At 37.9% G+C, this 19,547-nt stretch overlaps 1 protein-coding gene across 2 annotated transcripts in view; it reads left to right on the top strand.

The window, feature by feature from the left end:
* Window positions 1-19,547, top strand: part of efr3a (EFR3 homolog A (S. cerevisiae)) — a 77,208-nt gene that overhangs the window by 17,897 nt on the left and 39,764 nt on the right. The window contains exons 3-7 of one of the 2 annotated variants that reach the window (XM_053486378.1): window positions 820-896; window positions 4,805-4,932; window positions 5,041-5,191; window positions 10,250-10,371; window positions 14,379-14,528. In XM_053486378.1, coding sequence (XP_053342353.1) covers window positions 820-896; window positions 4,805-4,932; window positions 5,041-5,191; window positions 10,250-10,371; window positions 14,379-14,528 — 628 coding nt within the window. The remainder of the gene's footprint in view (window positions 1-819; window positions 897-4,804; window positions 4,933-5,040; window positions 5,192-10,249; window positions 10,372-14,378; window positions 14,529-19,547) is intronic. The other variant, XM_053486379.1, reaches the window with a different exon arrangement.

The raw sequence follows: 19,547 nt of genomic DNA, 5'->3' as shown, positions 1-19,547 counted from the left end.
AAGCACTGCCTGTAACTCATCTAACTTAATCTTGTTGTATAAACATTGGCTTTTCCATCTAAATAGTTATAGACAAAAAAAGCTGCTATAACACAGTTGCATGTACAGTTGCATGTACAGTTCTACAATTAAACACAAATCACACACTGAAGAAAATGCAAATGCCTAACTCCGTTTGTTGGCTGCAAAGTTATCTTCATGGTCACAATGGAGCTTTATTTCCATCTTTCCTTTGTCCATTCCATATTTTTTTTTTATCTGTCCTTTTATTCTTCTTTCCTTACATACATTTTATTTTATGCCTTCTTTTCCAGCTTGTTCATGTTCTCTCCATTCTTGGTCGGTTTCCTCTAGGTGCTCCATTTTCTTCTCACAGTCCAAAAACATGCAGATAAAGGGGAATTGTAATTTTAAAAGAATTGTATGTGTTTGTCTTGCAGTGAATTTGCACTCCAACTAGGGTGTCCACCATCTCATGCCCACCTAAGCAGTATGGTGAATGAGTGAGTGGAAGAGAGGGATAACGATCTGTTGGGACATTATCATTTTACTAAAGAAAACTTGTAATAATGCAACCAACTTAAGTAAAAAGTATAAAAGGGATCTTCTGGAGCAAAGTTTTTCTAACATGTGCACCTGGCTTAAAAAAAAAAAAAACAGAGTAAAGCTTGTATCAGTATACTCCATGTTTCCGCACTGAGCTTGCTTTTGAGGACTGAGTAATTCAGATCGGTGTGAAGTGCAGGGCCTCAATAATGCCTCATGTCTGTCTCATGGCCTTGCGTACATATGAACACTGAAAGCTGTCTCTCGCTACAGGTGTGTGTGGATGCTGTGGACGGTGCCGTCCCCGCTACAAACGCTTGGTGGATAACATTTTCCCCGAGGACCCAAAGGTAGTACTACTTCAGCCACACACACAAACACACACCCACACACACAGTCAATATCTATCAGTAGAATGTGTCTTTCACAAAAACTTGTAAATCCAGAAAACAAATTTAAAACATCTCCGCCATATTAATTAAGACAGACTTAAATTGTTATTTAAGTTGAATCTTTTCTCAACATTTAATACCAGAACTGAAAGATATGCAACTAGTCAAAAGCTTGGATACAAAATTTATTTTTTTCTCTACACTAAATATACAAAATATACAATAATCTCCTTTAAACATTTGATATTGAGATGTGTCTGCTACGTATGATCTGTAAAGCCTTCATAACTGCTCTAATCTGAGGAGTTGTTAATTAGTGATTTTTAAGGCTCCTTTAATAACTCAGTAGTTATTATAGTAGTATAGCAGGTTTCATCATGGTGCTTAATGCACATTTGCAAATGCACTTGATAAAACTGTTCTTTTAAGAACTATTCCAGAACAATTGACCACCTTGTCTTAAGATAACAATCAACTGTTGTTGTTGCTGTTACTTAATTACCTAATGACCTGTATTGTCCTAGAATGTAGAAAGTTAAATCTAAACTTTTATCTGTTATTATATGTTAGCTTCTTTATTGGCAACATAAGCTCCAGGACTTGTAATATTCTGTCGGTTTATTGGAAATGTTATATTATAATGCAGCAAAAGATCTTTAGTAAACAGGAGCTAAAGTTTGGGAGAGTAACATGCCCTGTGCAGAGAGTTTTGTGCTAAGTTTTGGTAATAAAGGTTCTGTCTTTTTTTTAATGCTTTTGTTCTACAGTGAATGACCTTTTCTAGAATCAATGCGAACATTTTCTCATATTATTGAACTGTTTATTAAATTGCAGAATCCTTTTACATTTCATGCCGTTATGTTTGCAGGATAACACAGTCACAGACAAAATACTCTAACATAACACTTAACTAATCTTAAGGCATCTATTCACAACTGATAAGGATGACTTTAACACCTACTGCAGATGGGAGAAATGACTATAACTTTCTCAATCTGAAGTTATTATCCTGTACCCGCTTATCCTGTACAAGGTCGTGACTCAGGACAGACCTGAGCATTTTTCTAACCTGGGATCTCCAATCTTTTAATCATTGCGATTGGAGATTGCAACTTTACTGCTTACATGGACGATGATCCCATAAAATGTGCATTCATTTACATGCTTAAAGCATTTAATCAAAATACCCTTATTGACATGCGTGACCTACACGCTCACCTTCCCTCATATCTACACTACATTTTGTACATCTACATCCTGGACCATTGCACAAAGACACTTTAATAACTTTGCACACCTACCTTCACAACTACACTACATGTTTACGTTTACATCCTGGACCAGTGCACAAAGACACTTTAATAACCTCTGCACAAAGACACTTTCTTCTATGCATATTTGCACACCAGTACAGTATATTTCAATTTGTACAGTATATTTCTATTTTTATGCACATCATATTTCTATGTACAGTATATTTCTATTTTTATGCATATCATATTTCTATTTTTATTTTTAGTTCCATTTTTTTTCTAGCACATTTCTATTTTTATTTTTAGTTCTATTTTTTCCTAGTTTAATTTAAATTTTTTATTTAATTTTTTTATCGTATTCTTTTATTTATATTTATTTCTTATTTGTAAACTTTAATTCTCTTTTAGGGTCAATAGCAGTCGTATAATACATTTCACTACATTTCGTACTGTGTATGTTTGTGTATGTGACAAATAAAATTTGAATTTGAATTTGAAAGTGTTGCCACCCGCTGTGACCCATATATTCTTCTCCAGTTTTGAGGTTAGATTAGGCTTCCTATCTTTTTTTGATGAAACTCACCTTCTGCGTTATGATTGGTTTTTTAGAATTCAGTCTCATCTATGATTGGTTGGAAGCTTTACTGTGAAATGGCAGGCCAATCAGTGCCACTTCCATCAAACATTGAGTCCCAGTGAGTGAAAGGAAATATAAATGGGAGAGAGAGTTTTTTCCATACAGTGTTTACTGATAGAAAATGAAAGTAATATTTTAAACATGCAGAAACCATACATTTATACAGGCTTATACATTTATAAAAGTAAAACATTTAGATCAAGTGTTTACATGGCCCATATTTCCCTACTGTACGGATTATAAAAGGTTTACTTCACCCCTCTCATTCTGATTGAAAATTCATTATAATCGGGTCGCATCGGGTCAGACAGTTCTGACTGGGGTGATTACATGATGCACTTTTATTGTGCTTGGGTGATTAAGTTAACCTTTTATTTGTCACATATACATTACAGCACAGTGAAATTCCTTCTTTGCATATCCCAGTGTAACTTGGGTCAGAGCTCAGCCACCACTGCACCTAAAGGCTGTGAAGTTTGAACCTGAGACCTTCTGGTCAATAGTGCAACATCTTAACCACTGAGCTACCCCTGCCCAGATTATTATAAACAATAGTGGAATATTAGTGGTTGTGTAAATGCACCTAGTGAACAACTGGTTGTTAAAGGACTGTATTAGAGGATTTTTATACATTTTTTAATAATTAATTTTAACTATAGGGTATGTTCTCTCACTCTCTCTCTCTCTCTCTCTCTCTCATTCACTCACTCACTCACTCACTCTCGCACACACTCACTCACTCTCTCTCTCTCACACACACACACACACACACACACACACACATACACACACACACACTCTCCCGTTCACAGAAATGCATCTTTAAGCATGAATGATATGCTCTTACACTTTACTAATACACATTTTCACACTTTTCCTCGATTGCTCAGGGGAGTGACATGTAGACTTGGACAGAGGTTCATTAATGAAATTAGCAGCTACGGAGCTTTGGAATGGAAGTGCTCTGGGGTGATGTGGCTAACACTGCTCTTGCTGATTTGCACCAACCGGCTTGATGGCTACCTCTCAGTGAAGATTACCCAACTCCTTGGTGGACAAACCACAGCTTAAAGGCGTACATCCTTCACAAAAGGAAAAAGTTCATATTGATGTATCTTTATCAAGTTTAGTCTACTTTATCAAAAAAAAAGAGTTGCTTTGGTCCCTAGAATGAGGTATTATACCAAGTTTAGAAAAGGTTAATCTTTGGTGGTAGTAAAGACAAGGGGCATTCAAGTTAAACTAGGACAGTCGTTCTTGTGAGTGGAATTCTTGTTGCAAACTTGCAGAAGAGACACATCTGTGTTGTGGGAACTGTGGGAACACACAAATCATTTATGAACATGACTTGCACATTATAGTAATTTGACTGGGAGTTATTGTCAGATCACCCATACAGTCCTAACCTCGCTAACTATTTCCACATGTTTGGGCCATTAAAGAAGTTCCTGGAAAGTAGACCATCTAAACACGGCTCCTGGGTACGGAGAGAACTTTCTACCTTCATGGTATCTACTGTAAGGTCTAGTGAAAGGCTGGGATAAGTGCATTAGTGTAGCAGGGGATTTTATTGAGGATTGAAAGAACTCCAATAAAATTCTGTTATTCTGCACAATCAAAATTCTTGTTTTGACATGAACCTTCTCATATGTACGTTTGCCAACAGGTACCCGGGCAGCTCTGTTATTCTATCTGTTGTCCTTGTTAGTGGTTAGCAGTTAGCATTAGTTTTTACTGCAGGAAATTTACTGTGGCTGAGTGACACAATGCTTGGTGGTCATTTTCTTGCCAGAGAATTAATCAGCAGAAGACTCTTAGGCAGAGCAGTGCAGAAATGCCCAACAAAATATTATCATAGTATAATAAGACAAACAAGAGATAAAAGATAGGTTCATGATACCACTTCATTATTGTTTCCCTCCCTCTCTTTGCTTTAATCTTTTCTTCACCTCTCTTTCTTGCTCTTACTTTTTAAGGATGGCTTGGTGAAGTCAGACATGGAGAAGCTGACATTCTTTGCTGTGTCAGCTCCAGAGAAGCTTGACCGTATAGGAGAGTATCTCGCAGAGCGCCTTAGCAGGGACGTGGTCCGACACCGCTATGGGTGAGATGCGCGTACACACACATACATGCACACTTTGAGTATACCTTGCTGTTATACTGTGCATGCAGCTTCATGAATAAATGTGTGTGTCTGTGTTTATGTGTGTAGGTATGTGGTGATTGCAATGGAAGCACTGGATCAGTTGCTGATGGCATGTCACTCTCAGAGCATTAAACCCTTTGTGGAGAGTTTTTTGCACATGGTGGCAAAGCTCCTGGAATCCAAGGAACCAGACCTGCAAGTGTTGGGGACCAACTCTGTAAGTGACTTATTGTGCTGTTCAGATAAATGTAGCGGATAATTAAGAAGATTAGGAACAGGGAGCTCACAGTGGTCTCGAGAATGACAATGAAGGTGGTGGTAAATGTAAAGTATATGATTTAGGACAGATAAATTATATAAACAATAATGTTCTTATTACCCAGTATATTATTGTAATTAAAGTAGAGATTCCTGGTTGTTCATTAATTCACACTGGGTAGTTTAGTGCCGGGCATTAATCAGCAAAAACTGTGAAAACTTAAAAACACTGAGTGTTTATCATTCACTTGAGTCAAGCTAAAATGAAGTCACGCAGATTAAACAAGATCATAGTTATTATTTTCAGGTGCCGTTGTAATCCTTTTTTAACAAGTTAAAAAGTTTTACAAGTTAAGGTTTTAGAGATCTCTGTTTCAGGGTCAGTAGCTGGAACTAGAACAACCTCTTTGCAGGGAGGCATTTTACAACACAGGAAACTGGACTTTCCTAAAAAAGGAAACCCCAGGCAGTGCCCAGTATTAGAGCTGAAGTAGGGGCTATAGAAATTGTGATCACCTCTTTTTTTTTTCTTCTTTTCACGCTTGGAATGATGTCATACGAGGGGGAAATTTGAACGATTTGTCTAAGAACATTGATGGACAAAAAAAGGCAGAGAATGTTTTTGTTTCATATTTTGTCTCATATTTGATTGAATAACCCACATGAATGTCCACAAATTTTGCAACATAAATCCCCTCTAAGATGACACAGTGGCATTGTGGTTAGCACTGTGACCTTGCATCAAGGGTTAACCTGGGTTAAGGGTTTGATTCCCACCTCAGAACTGTGTACGTCTTTGTATATTCTCCCTGTTCTTGGTGGATTTTCTCTGGTTCCCTCCTACAGTCCAAAGGCAATGCAGATTAGGTTAACAGGGTTTAGCCCACCTCGAGCCTTGGCTAGTCTCCAGCCCTATGAACAAGAAAAGTGGTATAGAGAAGGAGTGAGTGAGTAAGAAGGTCCTCTTTGACAGTATACATTTGAATCATCGTGTGGAAGGAACGTGTCCAAAGGAAAAGCTAATCAGTTTCAAACTTATGAGCAGTATAGACATAAATTTAAATCAGCAGCCTTGATACACATTTACTGTATATGTAGTATGATCTATTATGTTAAATTAACTTTTCAGTTATTTTTAGACATTCAGATGGGTGTGTCTAGGTGTGTGTTTAAATAAAATGTGTAACCAAAAAAAAAAAAAAACATTTCCTGCTTTTTGTCCATTTATGTACTGGCTGTGGCTTAATTATTAATTGATTGATTTGATTTTCTCATTTATGTGACCTCATATAAGGAAATCCCCCCTGAACTCTAGAGACTGAAATTGCTATTTCAGAAGAGCAGTAAAAGAAAGGGAGTTTGAGATAAGACAAAATGCATTACCTATCTCAGCTAGTGTGTTACCAGAAACATACTGAAGGACCTCTATTAACTTAGTAAATAGTAAAATATGGGCCCTTTAAAATGTACTTTACACTTAAAGGAAGCTATTAAAGAAAAAACAGTTTTCTACATTTGACCTTGACCCTCTTTGGATCAGTTCCAGAATCCAGTCAGGCCATCTGCTAGTTCTGAAGATATTTCCATTTGCATCCTACAAAGATTCAACTAACAGATGCCCTGTTTTTAGCTAACGCTAATCACTAAGAGACTGACCTATAAAAGCAAGTCAGAGATAGATAGAGAGAAAGAAAGAGAGACACTGTTAGCCTTCACCTTCAGTTGTTGTCGTCTTTTTCAGATTTAGTTCAGAGGAACCTAAAATAGTGCTCTTGGATGCGAAAACAAGCTGCATAATTTAACGTTGAATGAAGGGTTGAGAGAGAGATGATATAAAGTACTTTACGAATTAAACAGCAGAAAGCAAACGAACACTGGAGAGAACGGAAGGACAAAAAAAATTAGTGGTGAGGTGGGTGGATGGTGTGAAATGCACCACTGAGAGAATTCTGAAGTGCTGAGATGTTTACTCTCTTTTTCGTGATTTTTTTTTCTTTTTGAACTTTAGACAGAGCTTATAAATCCCAGACATTCGCTACAATAATGATGGAAAAGCTTGGAGACATTCTCTTTTAGGGTGATTTGGAAATCTAAAGGCTGCAATCTGAGTCAAGGAAAACTTATCAATTATAAATAAAGGCCATCAATTATAAATGCCATTAGAAACAGAATAGGCTGGAGGTCTAGAGGTCAAAGATTTATGAGTTAGTGTGTTTTTTCCCCCTTTCCAAATACAGATTAGATATAATCCCTTACACCTTTTCAGCAGCTCTGAAACTAACCTAGTAATCAAGGGGTTGAGCAGAGGTAAATACATAATCATCAATAAAACTTTAAAGTTGTTGTATCTGTACATTAAATATATTTGTGAGAAAATAACTTTGATGAGTAATAAAACACGGCCCACGGTAAGAGAAGATATGCAATTTGGTAATTTAAATGTAAGTCCCCTTATATAATAAAAAATCAACTTTGGAAAAATCATTAGTTCTTCTCAAAATTTAACAATTGGGGTGTACATTTTTAATACATGCCTATGGTTGTGCAATTGAAAACTACTTAATAAACGCAATCTTCACCTTTATTCTGTGCACTCCACTGTAACGCATAAAAAAATTGGTTATTTCAAAATTCAACAGCATTGTAAATTTTTTAAAACATGCTTATGAGTGAAGTCACGGGCACATCTAGTCTCCTATAAGAGTTGCAAAGTTTAATCAGTTACGGTTGACTGAAATCTGACTTTCTAAAACCACTGGTTCTTAACCTCGGTCCTTGAGGAACACCTGCCTTGCACATTTTAGTGTTTTCTTAGCTCCAAGCGGGCCTTATAAGTTAAATCACTTAATAAACAGCATTTTCTTAAATGATAGTAGGTGTGATAGCATGGCGAAAACTCTAAAATGCGCGGGTCCTCCATGACCTTGGTTGACCTTAGCTAGTTAGTTTTTGTTAATTTATGGTGTAATTTATGTTAGGTCAATCTGTCTTGTCTTTGCTAGCCAGCTAACTAGGCCTCTTAGTTAGCTAGTTTATTTTTTCTGTTAATTTATTTTGTAAATTTATGTTGCATGTAGCAACATAAATTGCTGGTCACTTTTCATAAATTGGTCACTTTTCGAGCCTGTTTGGGCTTCACCTCTCGTCGCGGAATGATGTCGCAATGCCTCAGCCTGTTTTCTTTTCAAACTTTGCCTGAACGGCATTGTGACTGGCCGAACAAATCCTTAGCAGACAGAGGTTTATCCAAGTACACGGTCCTGTATCTGGGATGTCTGAGAGCATGAGCCATAAATGCCTCTGTGCTACCACCGCAGTCGCCATCCCCCTGCCGAGGGAGAGAACCACACAACGAGATGTGCAAAATGTAGTCTGTGGCGGTTCTGACCTGGTTAAGCAGCGCACATATCGGGCTCTCTTGAGGCACCAGTGAACACATTGCCTGATACGTCGGAAGCACCGCAACGGTATTGAGCACACGAGCGCGGTATATCTTCTCTAGCTGGTCAGAGGAGAATCTACAGTGTTTGGACGGAAGGACAGTAGGGCCAGACACTCCGTGGTTATGCGAGGGTGCCAAGTAAGCGGCCAAAGAGAGCTCCATTGGCGGTGGGCTAACCAGTCCTGCTTTCTCAGCGCTGTCCAATTCTAAATACTGTTCGTAACCGGGCACTGATACGCAGGTCGACAGCAGCTTGCTCCATGACGACGTTAACTTACCAATAATGTTGGGAAACATGGGCAAGCAGTTTTTAACGGTTGTCAGTTCAGGAAGGAGAAAAAAAAATCCCGCGAACCTCGATAGATTCTGAGACGGCTGTGGGGAGGACCACTCCACTTCCAGCTTTTTGGCCGCTCCTGGAGGAGTCCTGGAGGAACGTTGTTTCGTTTTACTGTGTACTGACTGTATATGGTTGAAGTGACAATAAAGCCTACTTGAACTTGAGAAGAACTGCTCTAAACAATCAGATCCGCCGCTTCATGTGCGTTGCTTGTCATTAATTATGAAATTCATAGCTTAATACAGCTTTTTTAATACAGTCAGGTGCTTAAATTTTAGAGCAAATGTTTTTTGCCTTTTGTCCTGTACACAACACCACACTGAATTTGAAAAGCACCACTCAAAATGTGAGCAAAGTCAAGACTTTCAGCATAAATTCAAGTGGTTTGACAAAATGTGCCATTAAAATAACCTTTCAGGAAATACACCCTCTTATACACACACACACACACACACACACACACACACACACACACACACACTTGTGGGAGCTCATAAATAATGGAACAAACTAACAATCACAAAAGAATTTTTAATCAGAGTTTGCTGCCTCAAGATGCCTTGCCAGGCTTTTACTACTGTTGGTTTCAGCTGGTGCATGTTTATGTCTTTCTGACTTCAGTCTTCCCAGTCAGGGAAAAGTTGGTTAAGAGCAGGTGGACTTACCAAATGAGGCTGTTGTCGCTAACACCAACAGGAACAGTAAAGCTGATTTTAAGCTCAATCTTATAATATAAAATGTAAAGTTGACTAGCACCTAGAAACTCTACGGAAAAGGTGTTCACAGCGAGGTAAAGAGCGTAAGAACTGATTTAACCGTGGTGACGATGGCTTATAGGTATAGGCGTCGCTACGCCTACGTCACCACAGGTTTGACTGCCTTTACAGCGTGAATATAGGTGGCTTCAGCCAGGACACGAGAGGGCGTGATATCCCATACTTTGTGTTGTACCGAGTGAATCGACTGAAAGTGATCAATACAGCAATACCAGTGTGCTGGTATATGAACAACATTGCACATACACCTTCTAATAGTAGTTTTATTAAAAGTCAGCAGCCAGAAAAATTTGTACTGTACTTCTATAAGAAACTTTTTTTTTAAGTCCAAAAAAAATGCTACTTGCACAAAAAATCTAATCATCAGTGGCATACAAGAGACATTTACATTAAGAATTGATTAATTTATTGATTAGTGTTTACAATTTGACCGATTTTTTTATTGTTTTTGTTTCACAGTTTGTGAAATTTGCGAACATCGAGGAGGACACACCTTCCTATCATCGACGTTATGACTTCTTTGTGTCCCAATTCAGCGCCATGTGCCACTCCACACATGAGGACTCGGAGACTCGTACCAGGTGTGTGTGTGTATTAGAGATGGAGAAAACATTGATTCAGTTATGACTGCGTTTTTTGCGTGCTGGTTCATGTATCGCCACACTTACTCAAAAATTAAAGTTTGAATAATTTATTAAATTCATAGTAGAGACGCTCCTCTCGAGCAGTGACTGGACCTGGCTGGTTTTCAGCTTGATCAGTCATAACTGATCAGCCTTGGACTTAACCAACTCTGTCCTGAGTGCACAGGCTTCTGAGTGGTTTAAAAGAAACAAATTTTCATGGCATTACATTATCATAAGTTGCATGCATTTAAAAGCCTTTTTCTTATTTCCCCTTTCCCCAAAGTCTGTAAGCAAATTAGTCTTAAAACCAATGTATGTTGGAAGCAGCGCGTGTCTGCGTTAGAAGCCGTGGCACCCACCCACATGCTCACAGCTGATCAACACATGCTCAAGTCTTGAGTGCTGAAGGCGTTTAAGATGGTAAAACATCGCTGTTGTATTTTCCTGCAGGTAGTACACGTGAAGCTCAGTAAAAGTGGAGCTTTTAGTTTCATTAAATGCTGCGCTTGGTTTTAAGTAAGAAAACTTATGTTATAAGGAACAGGCTACATTTTATTACTCATATTCAATTCAGTTTTGAGGCTGTTGAATAAAACTAAGGTATAAAGCTATGTTATGACAATGGTTTGAGTTTGTAAAATGGTAACAAAATCGTAAAAAGTTTAATATCGAATCAGTATATTTATAAAATCATGATTCACAATTGAAGTATCAATTAAAACAGCACTTAGGTAACATGATAATATTGTATCAGGTTGGTGAGTGGTTATTCGCCTTCTTGGTGTGTAAGGTTTGATACTCATTTAATTACTTCTAGCATGATTTATTTATTTTTATAAGTTCTAATTAAGTTCTTTATCAGGAATTAGAAGTTTTGGGAGCACAAGAGCAAAACATATACATTTAGGCATTTGGCAGATGCCCTTATCCAAAGCAGCTTACATTTTTATCTCATTATACATCTGAGCAGTTAAGGGTTAAAGGCCTTGCTCAAAATGTACAGTCGTGGCCAAAAGTTTTAAGAATTACATAAATATTGGAAATTGGAAAAGTTGCTGCTTAAGTTTTTATAATAGCAATTTGCATATACTCCAGAATGTTATGAAGAGTGATCAGGTGAATTGCATAGTCCTTCTTTGCCATGAAAATTAACTTAATCCCAAAAAAAACCTTTTCACTGCATTTCATTGTTGTCATTAAAGGACCTGCTGAGATCATTTCAGTAATCGTCTTGTTTCCTCAGGTGAGAATGTTGATGAGCACAAGGCTGGAGATCATTATGTCAGGCTGATTGGGTTAGAATGGCAGACTTGACATGTTAAAAGGAGGGTAATGCTTGAAATCATTGTTCTTCCATTGTTAACCATGGTGACCTGCGAAGAAACGCGTGCAGACATCATTGCGTTGCATAAAAATGGCTTCACAGGCAAAATATTGTGGCTACTAAGATTGCAGCTAAATCAACAATTTATAGGATCATCAAGAACTTCAAGGAAGTCCAGCAAGCGCCAGGATCGTTTTCTTAAGAGGATTCAGCTGCAGGATCGGAGTGCCACCAGTGCAGAGCTTGCTCAGGAATGGCAGCAGGCAGGTGTGAGCGCATCTGCACGCACATTGAGGCGAAGACTTTTGAAAGATGGCCTGGTGTCAAGAAGAGCAGCAAAGAAGCCACTTCTCTCCAAAAAAAACATCAGGGACAGATTGATCTTTTGCAGAAAGTATGGTGAATAGACTGCTGAGGACTGGGGCAAAGTCATATTCTCAGATGAAGCCTCTTTCGATTGTTTGGTGCATCTGGAAAAAGGCTTGTACGAAGAAGAAAAGGTAAGCGCTACCATCAGTCCTGTGTCATGCCAACAGTAAAGCATCCTGAGACCATTCATGTGTCGGGTTGCTTCTCATTCAAGGGAGTGGGCTCACTCATAATTTTGCCCAAAACAGTTTGGTGAAGAACAATGCGTTTTCCAGCACGATGGAGCACTGTGCCATAAGGCAAAAGTGATAACTAAGTGGTTCGGGGACCAAAAACGTTGAAATTTTTGGTCCATGGCCTGGAAACTCCCCAGATCTTAATCCCATTGAGAACAAGTGGTCAATCCTCAAGAGGCGGGTGGACAAAAAAAACAAAACACTAATTCTGACTATTTCCAAGAAGTGATTAAGAAAGAATAGGTTGCTATCAGTCAGGATTTGGCCCAGAAGTTGATTGAGAGCATGTCTAGTCGAATTCCAGAGGTCCTGAAAAAAGGGGCCAACGTTGCAAATACTGACTCTTTGCATAAATGTCATATAATTGTCGATAAAAGCCTTTGAAATGTATGAAGTGCTTGTATATTTATATATAATTATATTTCAGTACATCAGAAAAACAACTGAAACAAGGATCTAAAAGCAGTTTAGCAGCAAACTTTGTGAAAACTAATATTTGTGTCATTCTCAAAACCTTTGGCCAGGACTGTTTATATGTACAGTGGTGTGAAAAACTATTTGCCCCCGTCCTGATTCCTTATTCTTTTGCATGTTTGTCACACTTAAATGTTTCTGCTCATCAAAAACCATTAACTATTAGTCAAAGTTAAAATGCAGTTTTTAAATAAAGGTTTATGTTATTAAGGGAGAAAAAAAACCTCCAAATCTACATGGCCCTGTGTGAAAAAGTGATTGCCCCCCTTGTTAAATAACTTAACTGTGGTTTATCACACCTGAGTTCAATTTCTGTAGTCACCCCCAGGCCTGATTACTGCCACACCTGTTTCAATCAAGAAATCACTTAAATAGGAGCTACCTGACACAGAGAAGTAGACCAAAAGCACCTCAAAAGCTAGACATCATGGCAAGATCCAAAGAAATCAGGAACAAATGAGAACAAAAGTAATTGAGATCTATCAGTCTGGTAAAGGTTGTAAAGCCATTTCTAAAGCTTTGGGACTCCAGCGAACCACAGTGAGAGCCATTATCCAGAAATGGCAAAAACATGGAACAGTGGTGAACCTTCCCAGGAGTGGCCGGCCGACCAAAATTACCCCAAGAGCGCAGAGACAACTCATCCGAGAGGCCACAAAAAAGACCCCAGGACAACATCTAAAGAACTGCAGGCCTCACTTGCCTCAATTAAGGTCAGTGTTCACGACTCCACGCAAAAACGGCCTGCATGGCAGATTTCCAAGGCGCAAACCACTTTTAAGCAAAAAGAACATTAAGGCTCGTCTCAATTTTGCTAAAAAACATCTCAATGATTGCCAAGACTTTTGGGAAAATACCTTGTGGACAGACGAGACGAAAGTTGAAAAGCTGAAGCGATCTTGGGTGCTGCAGCAGGACAATGACCCAAAACACACCAGCAAATCCACCTCTGAATGCCTAAAGAAAAACAAAATGAAGACTTTGGAGTGGCCTAGTCAAAGTCCTGACTTGAATCCTATTGAGATGTTGTGGCATGACCTTAAAAAGGCGGTTCATGCTAGAAAACCCTCAAATAAAGCTGAATTACAACAATTCTGCAAAGATGAGTGGGCCAAAATTCCTCCAGAGCGCTGTAAAAGACTCAGTGCAAGTTATCGCAAACGCTTGATTGCAGTTATTGCTGCTAAGGGAGGCCCAACCAGTTATTAGGTTCAGGGGGCAATTACTTTTACACACAGGGCCATGTAGGTTTGGATTTTTTTCTCCCTAAAATTTCTTTCTCCACCATCATTTAAAAACTGCATTTTGTGTTTACTTGTGTTATCTTTGATTAATAGTTAAATGTGTTTGATAATCAGAAACATTTTGTTTGACAAACATGCAAAAGAATAAGAAATTAGGAAGGGGGCAAATAGTTTTTCACACCACTGTAAATATATGTATATAGATTTAGTATTTTAAATATTTATATATAAGTTTTTCTTTTTCTGAAGTTTGTATAAATTTTTTTTGGCTGACTGTGTGTCTGATACATAATTTGTGTGTGTGTGTGTGTGTAGGATCCGTGTAGCTGGTATCAGAGGGCTGCAGGGTGTCGTAAGGAAGACAGTGAATGATGAATTGCAGGCCATCATCTGGGAGCCTCAGCACATGGACAAACTTATTCCATCCATGCTTTTTAACATGCAGGACAATGATGATTTGGATAGGTACGTGTGCACAAGCATGCACCTGCAGACATGAAAAAAGGAGTATGTATTGTGACTTTTTTTTACTTTCATGTTTTGTGATCAGATATGAAGCCCAGATGAAAATATGCACAAAAGAAAGGCCACTTTGAATAACATGGGTGCAAATCGAGTGCTTATGCTATTCATATATCATAAAAATCAATATATGAAATAATCATTGCACGCAATAAGTGACCAGTTTCCAGTCAATTAAATGGAAATGCTAATTACAGCAACAGCTATTATTGGCACCCATGTTTAAGATGTGTTCTTAGGCTTTTAAAAAAAAATACTTTTTTTTTTTAATTGCAGAAGCAACTGCACTGAGTAAAAAACTTTTTTTGTAATAAAATAATCTGTTTCACAATTATTGCCACTCTAACAATTCTGATAAAATAAATGTAATTAAGCCATTTCTAAAAAGTTTATTTTAGTTTTTAAAGTTGATCAGAGTATCTAGAACCTTTAATTAATAATTCACGACTTCCTGTTTCCTTGTGGTATGAATACAACGTGACACAGAGGCCTATTTCTCTTATCCACTCTTCAGTAAGTAAGTAAGGAAGGCAGGTGTGTGTCGACTTTCATAAGTCAGGCAATGGCTTACAAGAAAATAGCCACTCATCTAAACTTGCCCATATCTATAGTCGGAGGAATCATTAAGCAGTTTTAAATCAACTGGAACCGTGACTAACAAGGCTGGACGAGGAACCAAGTTTATCCTGCCACCACGCACAGTTAGGAGGATTTTAAGAAAACTAAAAAATCTACAAAGCTCATTGTTAAAGAACTGCGTCAAAGAATGGCCTCTGTCTGAAAGCTAAAGCAGGATAATCACCCAAAACGTGGCAAAATCTACACAATTTTCTTCTTGTGAAATTTTGTAGAAGGAGATTAAGTGTTGTCTTGCTGGCAAAAGAGGGTACGTAGTATTTACAACAGGGTGGCGATAATTGTGGCACACATGATTTCATGTAACAAAAAAATTCTCAATGTTTCTTAATATTTTTTTTCCACCTAAATTGAAGGTTGGATTATTTTTCTCTTTTTTTGCATTGTGGTTCTATATTGTTTAAATAGAAAAGTGCATTTATTAGAAGCTTATGAACACATCTTAATTGGGGTGCCAATAATTGTGGAGGGCACTGTAGAGCTAGAACAAATAAAAAGTGTATGACTGTGACAAACAACTGGCAAAACTGGATCATTGAATCCTCTAGCAAATATTTACAACTAATGCAATACAAACTTGGAACAATTCTATTATTTTAAAATTGTTCTCAGGACCCAAAATATAGGCTTAAACATCTTGAATTGTTTAAAATCTGCCAGGAAGGATTGAAAAAACAGTATTAAAAAAAAGTGGTTTTGGAATGCTTTAATTTTGTAAATACTTGGGGTTGACACTTTAAAATTTTATTTCATATGCTTTTTAGCATGGCTGCAAAAAAAAAAAAAAGTCATTTCTGAAAGCAGCCTACAAAACAGTTCTTAAACTTTCATAAAGTGTCATTGGACATTGCAAGATGGTTGATATGATTGGAGGCTGGTTTATGCCTTTAAATGAGCAGGCACCTAATTATTTTATGTGCATCAGAAGGCACTTCAGCTGGGGTTAAGCATGGCTGGCCAGCACTGAAGTGTCCAAACTGCCCAACCTCCTCCACACTTACTTGTCAGTAGAGAGGTGTGAATGACTGGAGGTGTGTCTGACAGCCTCTCATCCTCAAATACTTGTTACTCTGTGTTGGGTTGTAGAGAATCTGTCAGTTTAACTGCATTTCCATAGACAGAGATGGAAGCTGTGTTCCTTTTTTAATCAAGTCTCTTGTAAAGCAAGCTTGATTTATTTTTATATATTTTTTAAAGATAATGAACATAAATATAAAGATAATAATTTGTCATTTTGTGAATTTACATTGCCATACAACCATCAATATTTAATATGAAGTCTAGAATACTCTATAATACTCTGGTGTCACTTGCTCAATCCATATTTTCTTGATTTCTTCCTGAAGAGCATGTGCAGAAGATGGTTTCTTGACTTCTACTTCCTTCCTTCTGTCCAGCAGTTCTCTATTAAGTGTAGGTCTGAAAATAACCCAGGCCGTGGTTCCAGAAGCTGAACACCATTGCCACATAGACATGTTTTATTAGTTTTTAAATTATTTAGCACAATTCCACAACTTCCACCAGATGAGACGAACTAGAACTAATTAGTGGAATTACCTGTTTTGTGCACAGGGAGAATTATATGTTGCCTATGCTGGTTTAATTATTTTGATCACCACTATAGAGTATTTCTACATTTTCTGATGTCTTGGGGTTTTCACTCGCAATAGTCACTAGGGTTGACTCAGAATCTTGCATTAAAGGAAAAAACAACACTTGTAAGTGGCATCCTGTTTATAGTGATTTCTAGTTGGTGAGAAAAGGGCAGTGGAAAATGGCCAGAATGATTTAAGCTGACAAAAAGGCTACAGTAACTTAGATAATCACTCTGTACAATTGGGATGAAAAGCATCACAGAAAGCTCAACATCTCAAATCTAAAAGTGGATGGGCTACAACAGCAGATGACCATGTCCAGTTCCACTTCTGTTAGCCATGTACAGAAAGGTTGAGGCTGCATTGTGAACCAGCTCGCCATAACTGGACTGTTGAAGACAGGAGAAATGTGACCTGCTTTAATAACACTGTATTTTTGCTAAGAGTCACAGATGGTAATGTCAGAATTTGGCACAAACTGCATGAGTCTATGTTCCCAACCTGCCTTGTGTCAATATGCCAGGCTGACAGAGGTGGTGTAATGGTGTTGGAAGTGTTTTCATGTGGTGGAATGCCACAAACTATTTCAATACTGTTGCTTGACCATGTGCATCCCTTCAAGGAGATCCTTTTGCCATCACCTAATAGCTACCTTGAGCATGAATGCATCATGCCATAAAGCAAACTAGTTTCATTAACATAACAATGAGTTTAGTAAACTTCAGCAGCCTTAAAAAAATTTACCGGATCTGAATCCAGTAGAACACCTTTGGGATGTGGTAGAACGAAAGAATCACAGCATGAAAGTGCACTTGAAAAATCTGCAGGCATTGCCTGATGTACTTACTTCAACATGGGCCAGAAAATCTACTAAATCTAAAACATTTTGTGGAATCTTAATGTGCATCTTTAACTAAGTTTTAAGTAAACTTTAAAAGCTTGAAATCATGCTTTTTGTCGTAGCATGTTTAATGCTCCTCAGATGAGGCCACAGCAAAAACAGCAACTAAACAGCAACTAAACTAAAAAGCCACCTTTTTTTTTTCGAATAGGCAGAAATAAATCAGGCTCTGTCACATGTTCACAGCAAACTTGCCATTTGCTGCATGCCAAAAACTTAAGCCACACTTCATTCAAAATTTGAGTGATTTGTGACTTGACTTGAGACTAAAGATTTGTGAACTAACTGATCGGTATATAAACAAAATCAAACAAAAGAATAAATAGCGACTATTGTCATGATGCAATAAATCCACTCTTTTCTGATCCACCATGTGCAGCTGTGTGTGTCAGATTCATGATTGCTGTGCACCATAATAAACTGTAGCATAATGCACAGTGGGCACAGCAGGAGATCATAATTCCTTTAGAAAAACTGTGAAGCAGTTTTAGGAGCTCTTGACATAGCTCAGTTGTCAGGTGAAGCACCATTAAGAGGTAACCTTGGATACAGAAGAAGTTAATTTTGAAAATTATGTGTTTAGGTGATTGCATGGTGTCACTGTTGCCTTGCATCTTCAATCTGTGTGCATGGAGGCTGTTTAGCATTTTCAATTTCATTTATATTTAGGGATTTTACAGCTGATTTCTGGAGAGCCTCCATCAAGGATGAGATGTTTGCTGGATATGCTGAGATCCGAGTGGAAACCTGAGTGTCTAAGCGAGGAAAGGGTTGGAGAATGAAATGAGTGTTATCCAGATAACAATAATATGAAAAGCTGTGCAATTGATATTAAAGCTGGGATTGAGCCGTGCAATCTTACCATAAGATTGGGCATAGAGGTAGAATATTGAAGGACCAACTACTGAGCCTTCTGGGACACCAGTGGAGAGTCTGCATGGAGAAGATGTGGATCCCCTGCCTGTCGCCACACACTACCGATCCTCTGGGTAGAAGGCAGACCATTGGCATAGATTTCAATTTCCCCATAATGTGCGCTTGTGCCCAATGATAAGATGGCCCCCCATTTATAGTGTACCCCACCTCATGCCACAAGTTGCCTGGAATAGGCTCCAAGTTAACAATTTATTCAGGTCTAGGCTGTAGTAGTGCTGGGAACCATAAATCCAGCCATTTTTTTTCACAGAATAAATTGTTGGACAAGAACCAGAAGAAGCAGTAAACTACTTTATAAGTAATATAAAGTACGTTATCAGCTTATATAAGACAGCAGTTTGTTCCATTAATTTTATTGGATTGCATTGTCCGTTATTAAATGATAATGTCTTGTTTATAGAACTATTGTGTAAAACACACACCCAGAAATGTTGCTTAGTTGGCTAGCACATTGGAGCTGTGATTCATTTTTTACACATTTTCGATCCAAGTGCACAAATAAGTGTGTTTCTGCCTCTGTAGTTTGATGGACAGTTTAGAACCTCTAGGTGTTATAAAAGACTGTGAATGCACCTGGATTAAAAAAGAAAAAAAAAGAAAAAAAGAAAAAGTCACACAATGTATGTTATGTTTGTGTTTCCTTTTCGGTTTTCCAGTTTCCTCTTACTTCCCTTAAAGTTTGTGGTGACCTTTGGAAATAATTGATGCCTTGTATGTACAGTGTGTATATATATATTTGCATTTTGTGTGAACTGTATGAACAGTTGCTTCTTCCTGTTCAACTTGCAAGACATAAATGACTCATGGATAGACTCATGCAGTTTTTTTTTCTTCTTGCTGTCTGCTCACACCCACATGTGTGTTTATATTTCCTTTAACATCCTGTTTTTCTAA

This window comes from Clarias gariepinus, chromosome 25, assembly GCF_024256425.1.
Source record: "Clarias gariepinus isolate MV-2021 ecotype Netherlands chromosome 25, CGAR_prim_01v2, whole genome shotgun sequence".
In the NCBI taxonomy this organism is placed as follows: Eukaryota; Metazoa; Chordata; class Actinopteri; order Siluriformes; family Clariidae; genus Clarias; species Clarias gariepinus.
This window is presented reverse-complemented; position numbering and strand designations above follow the sequence as displayed.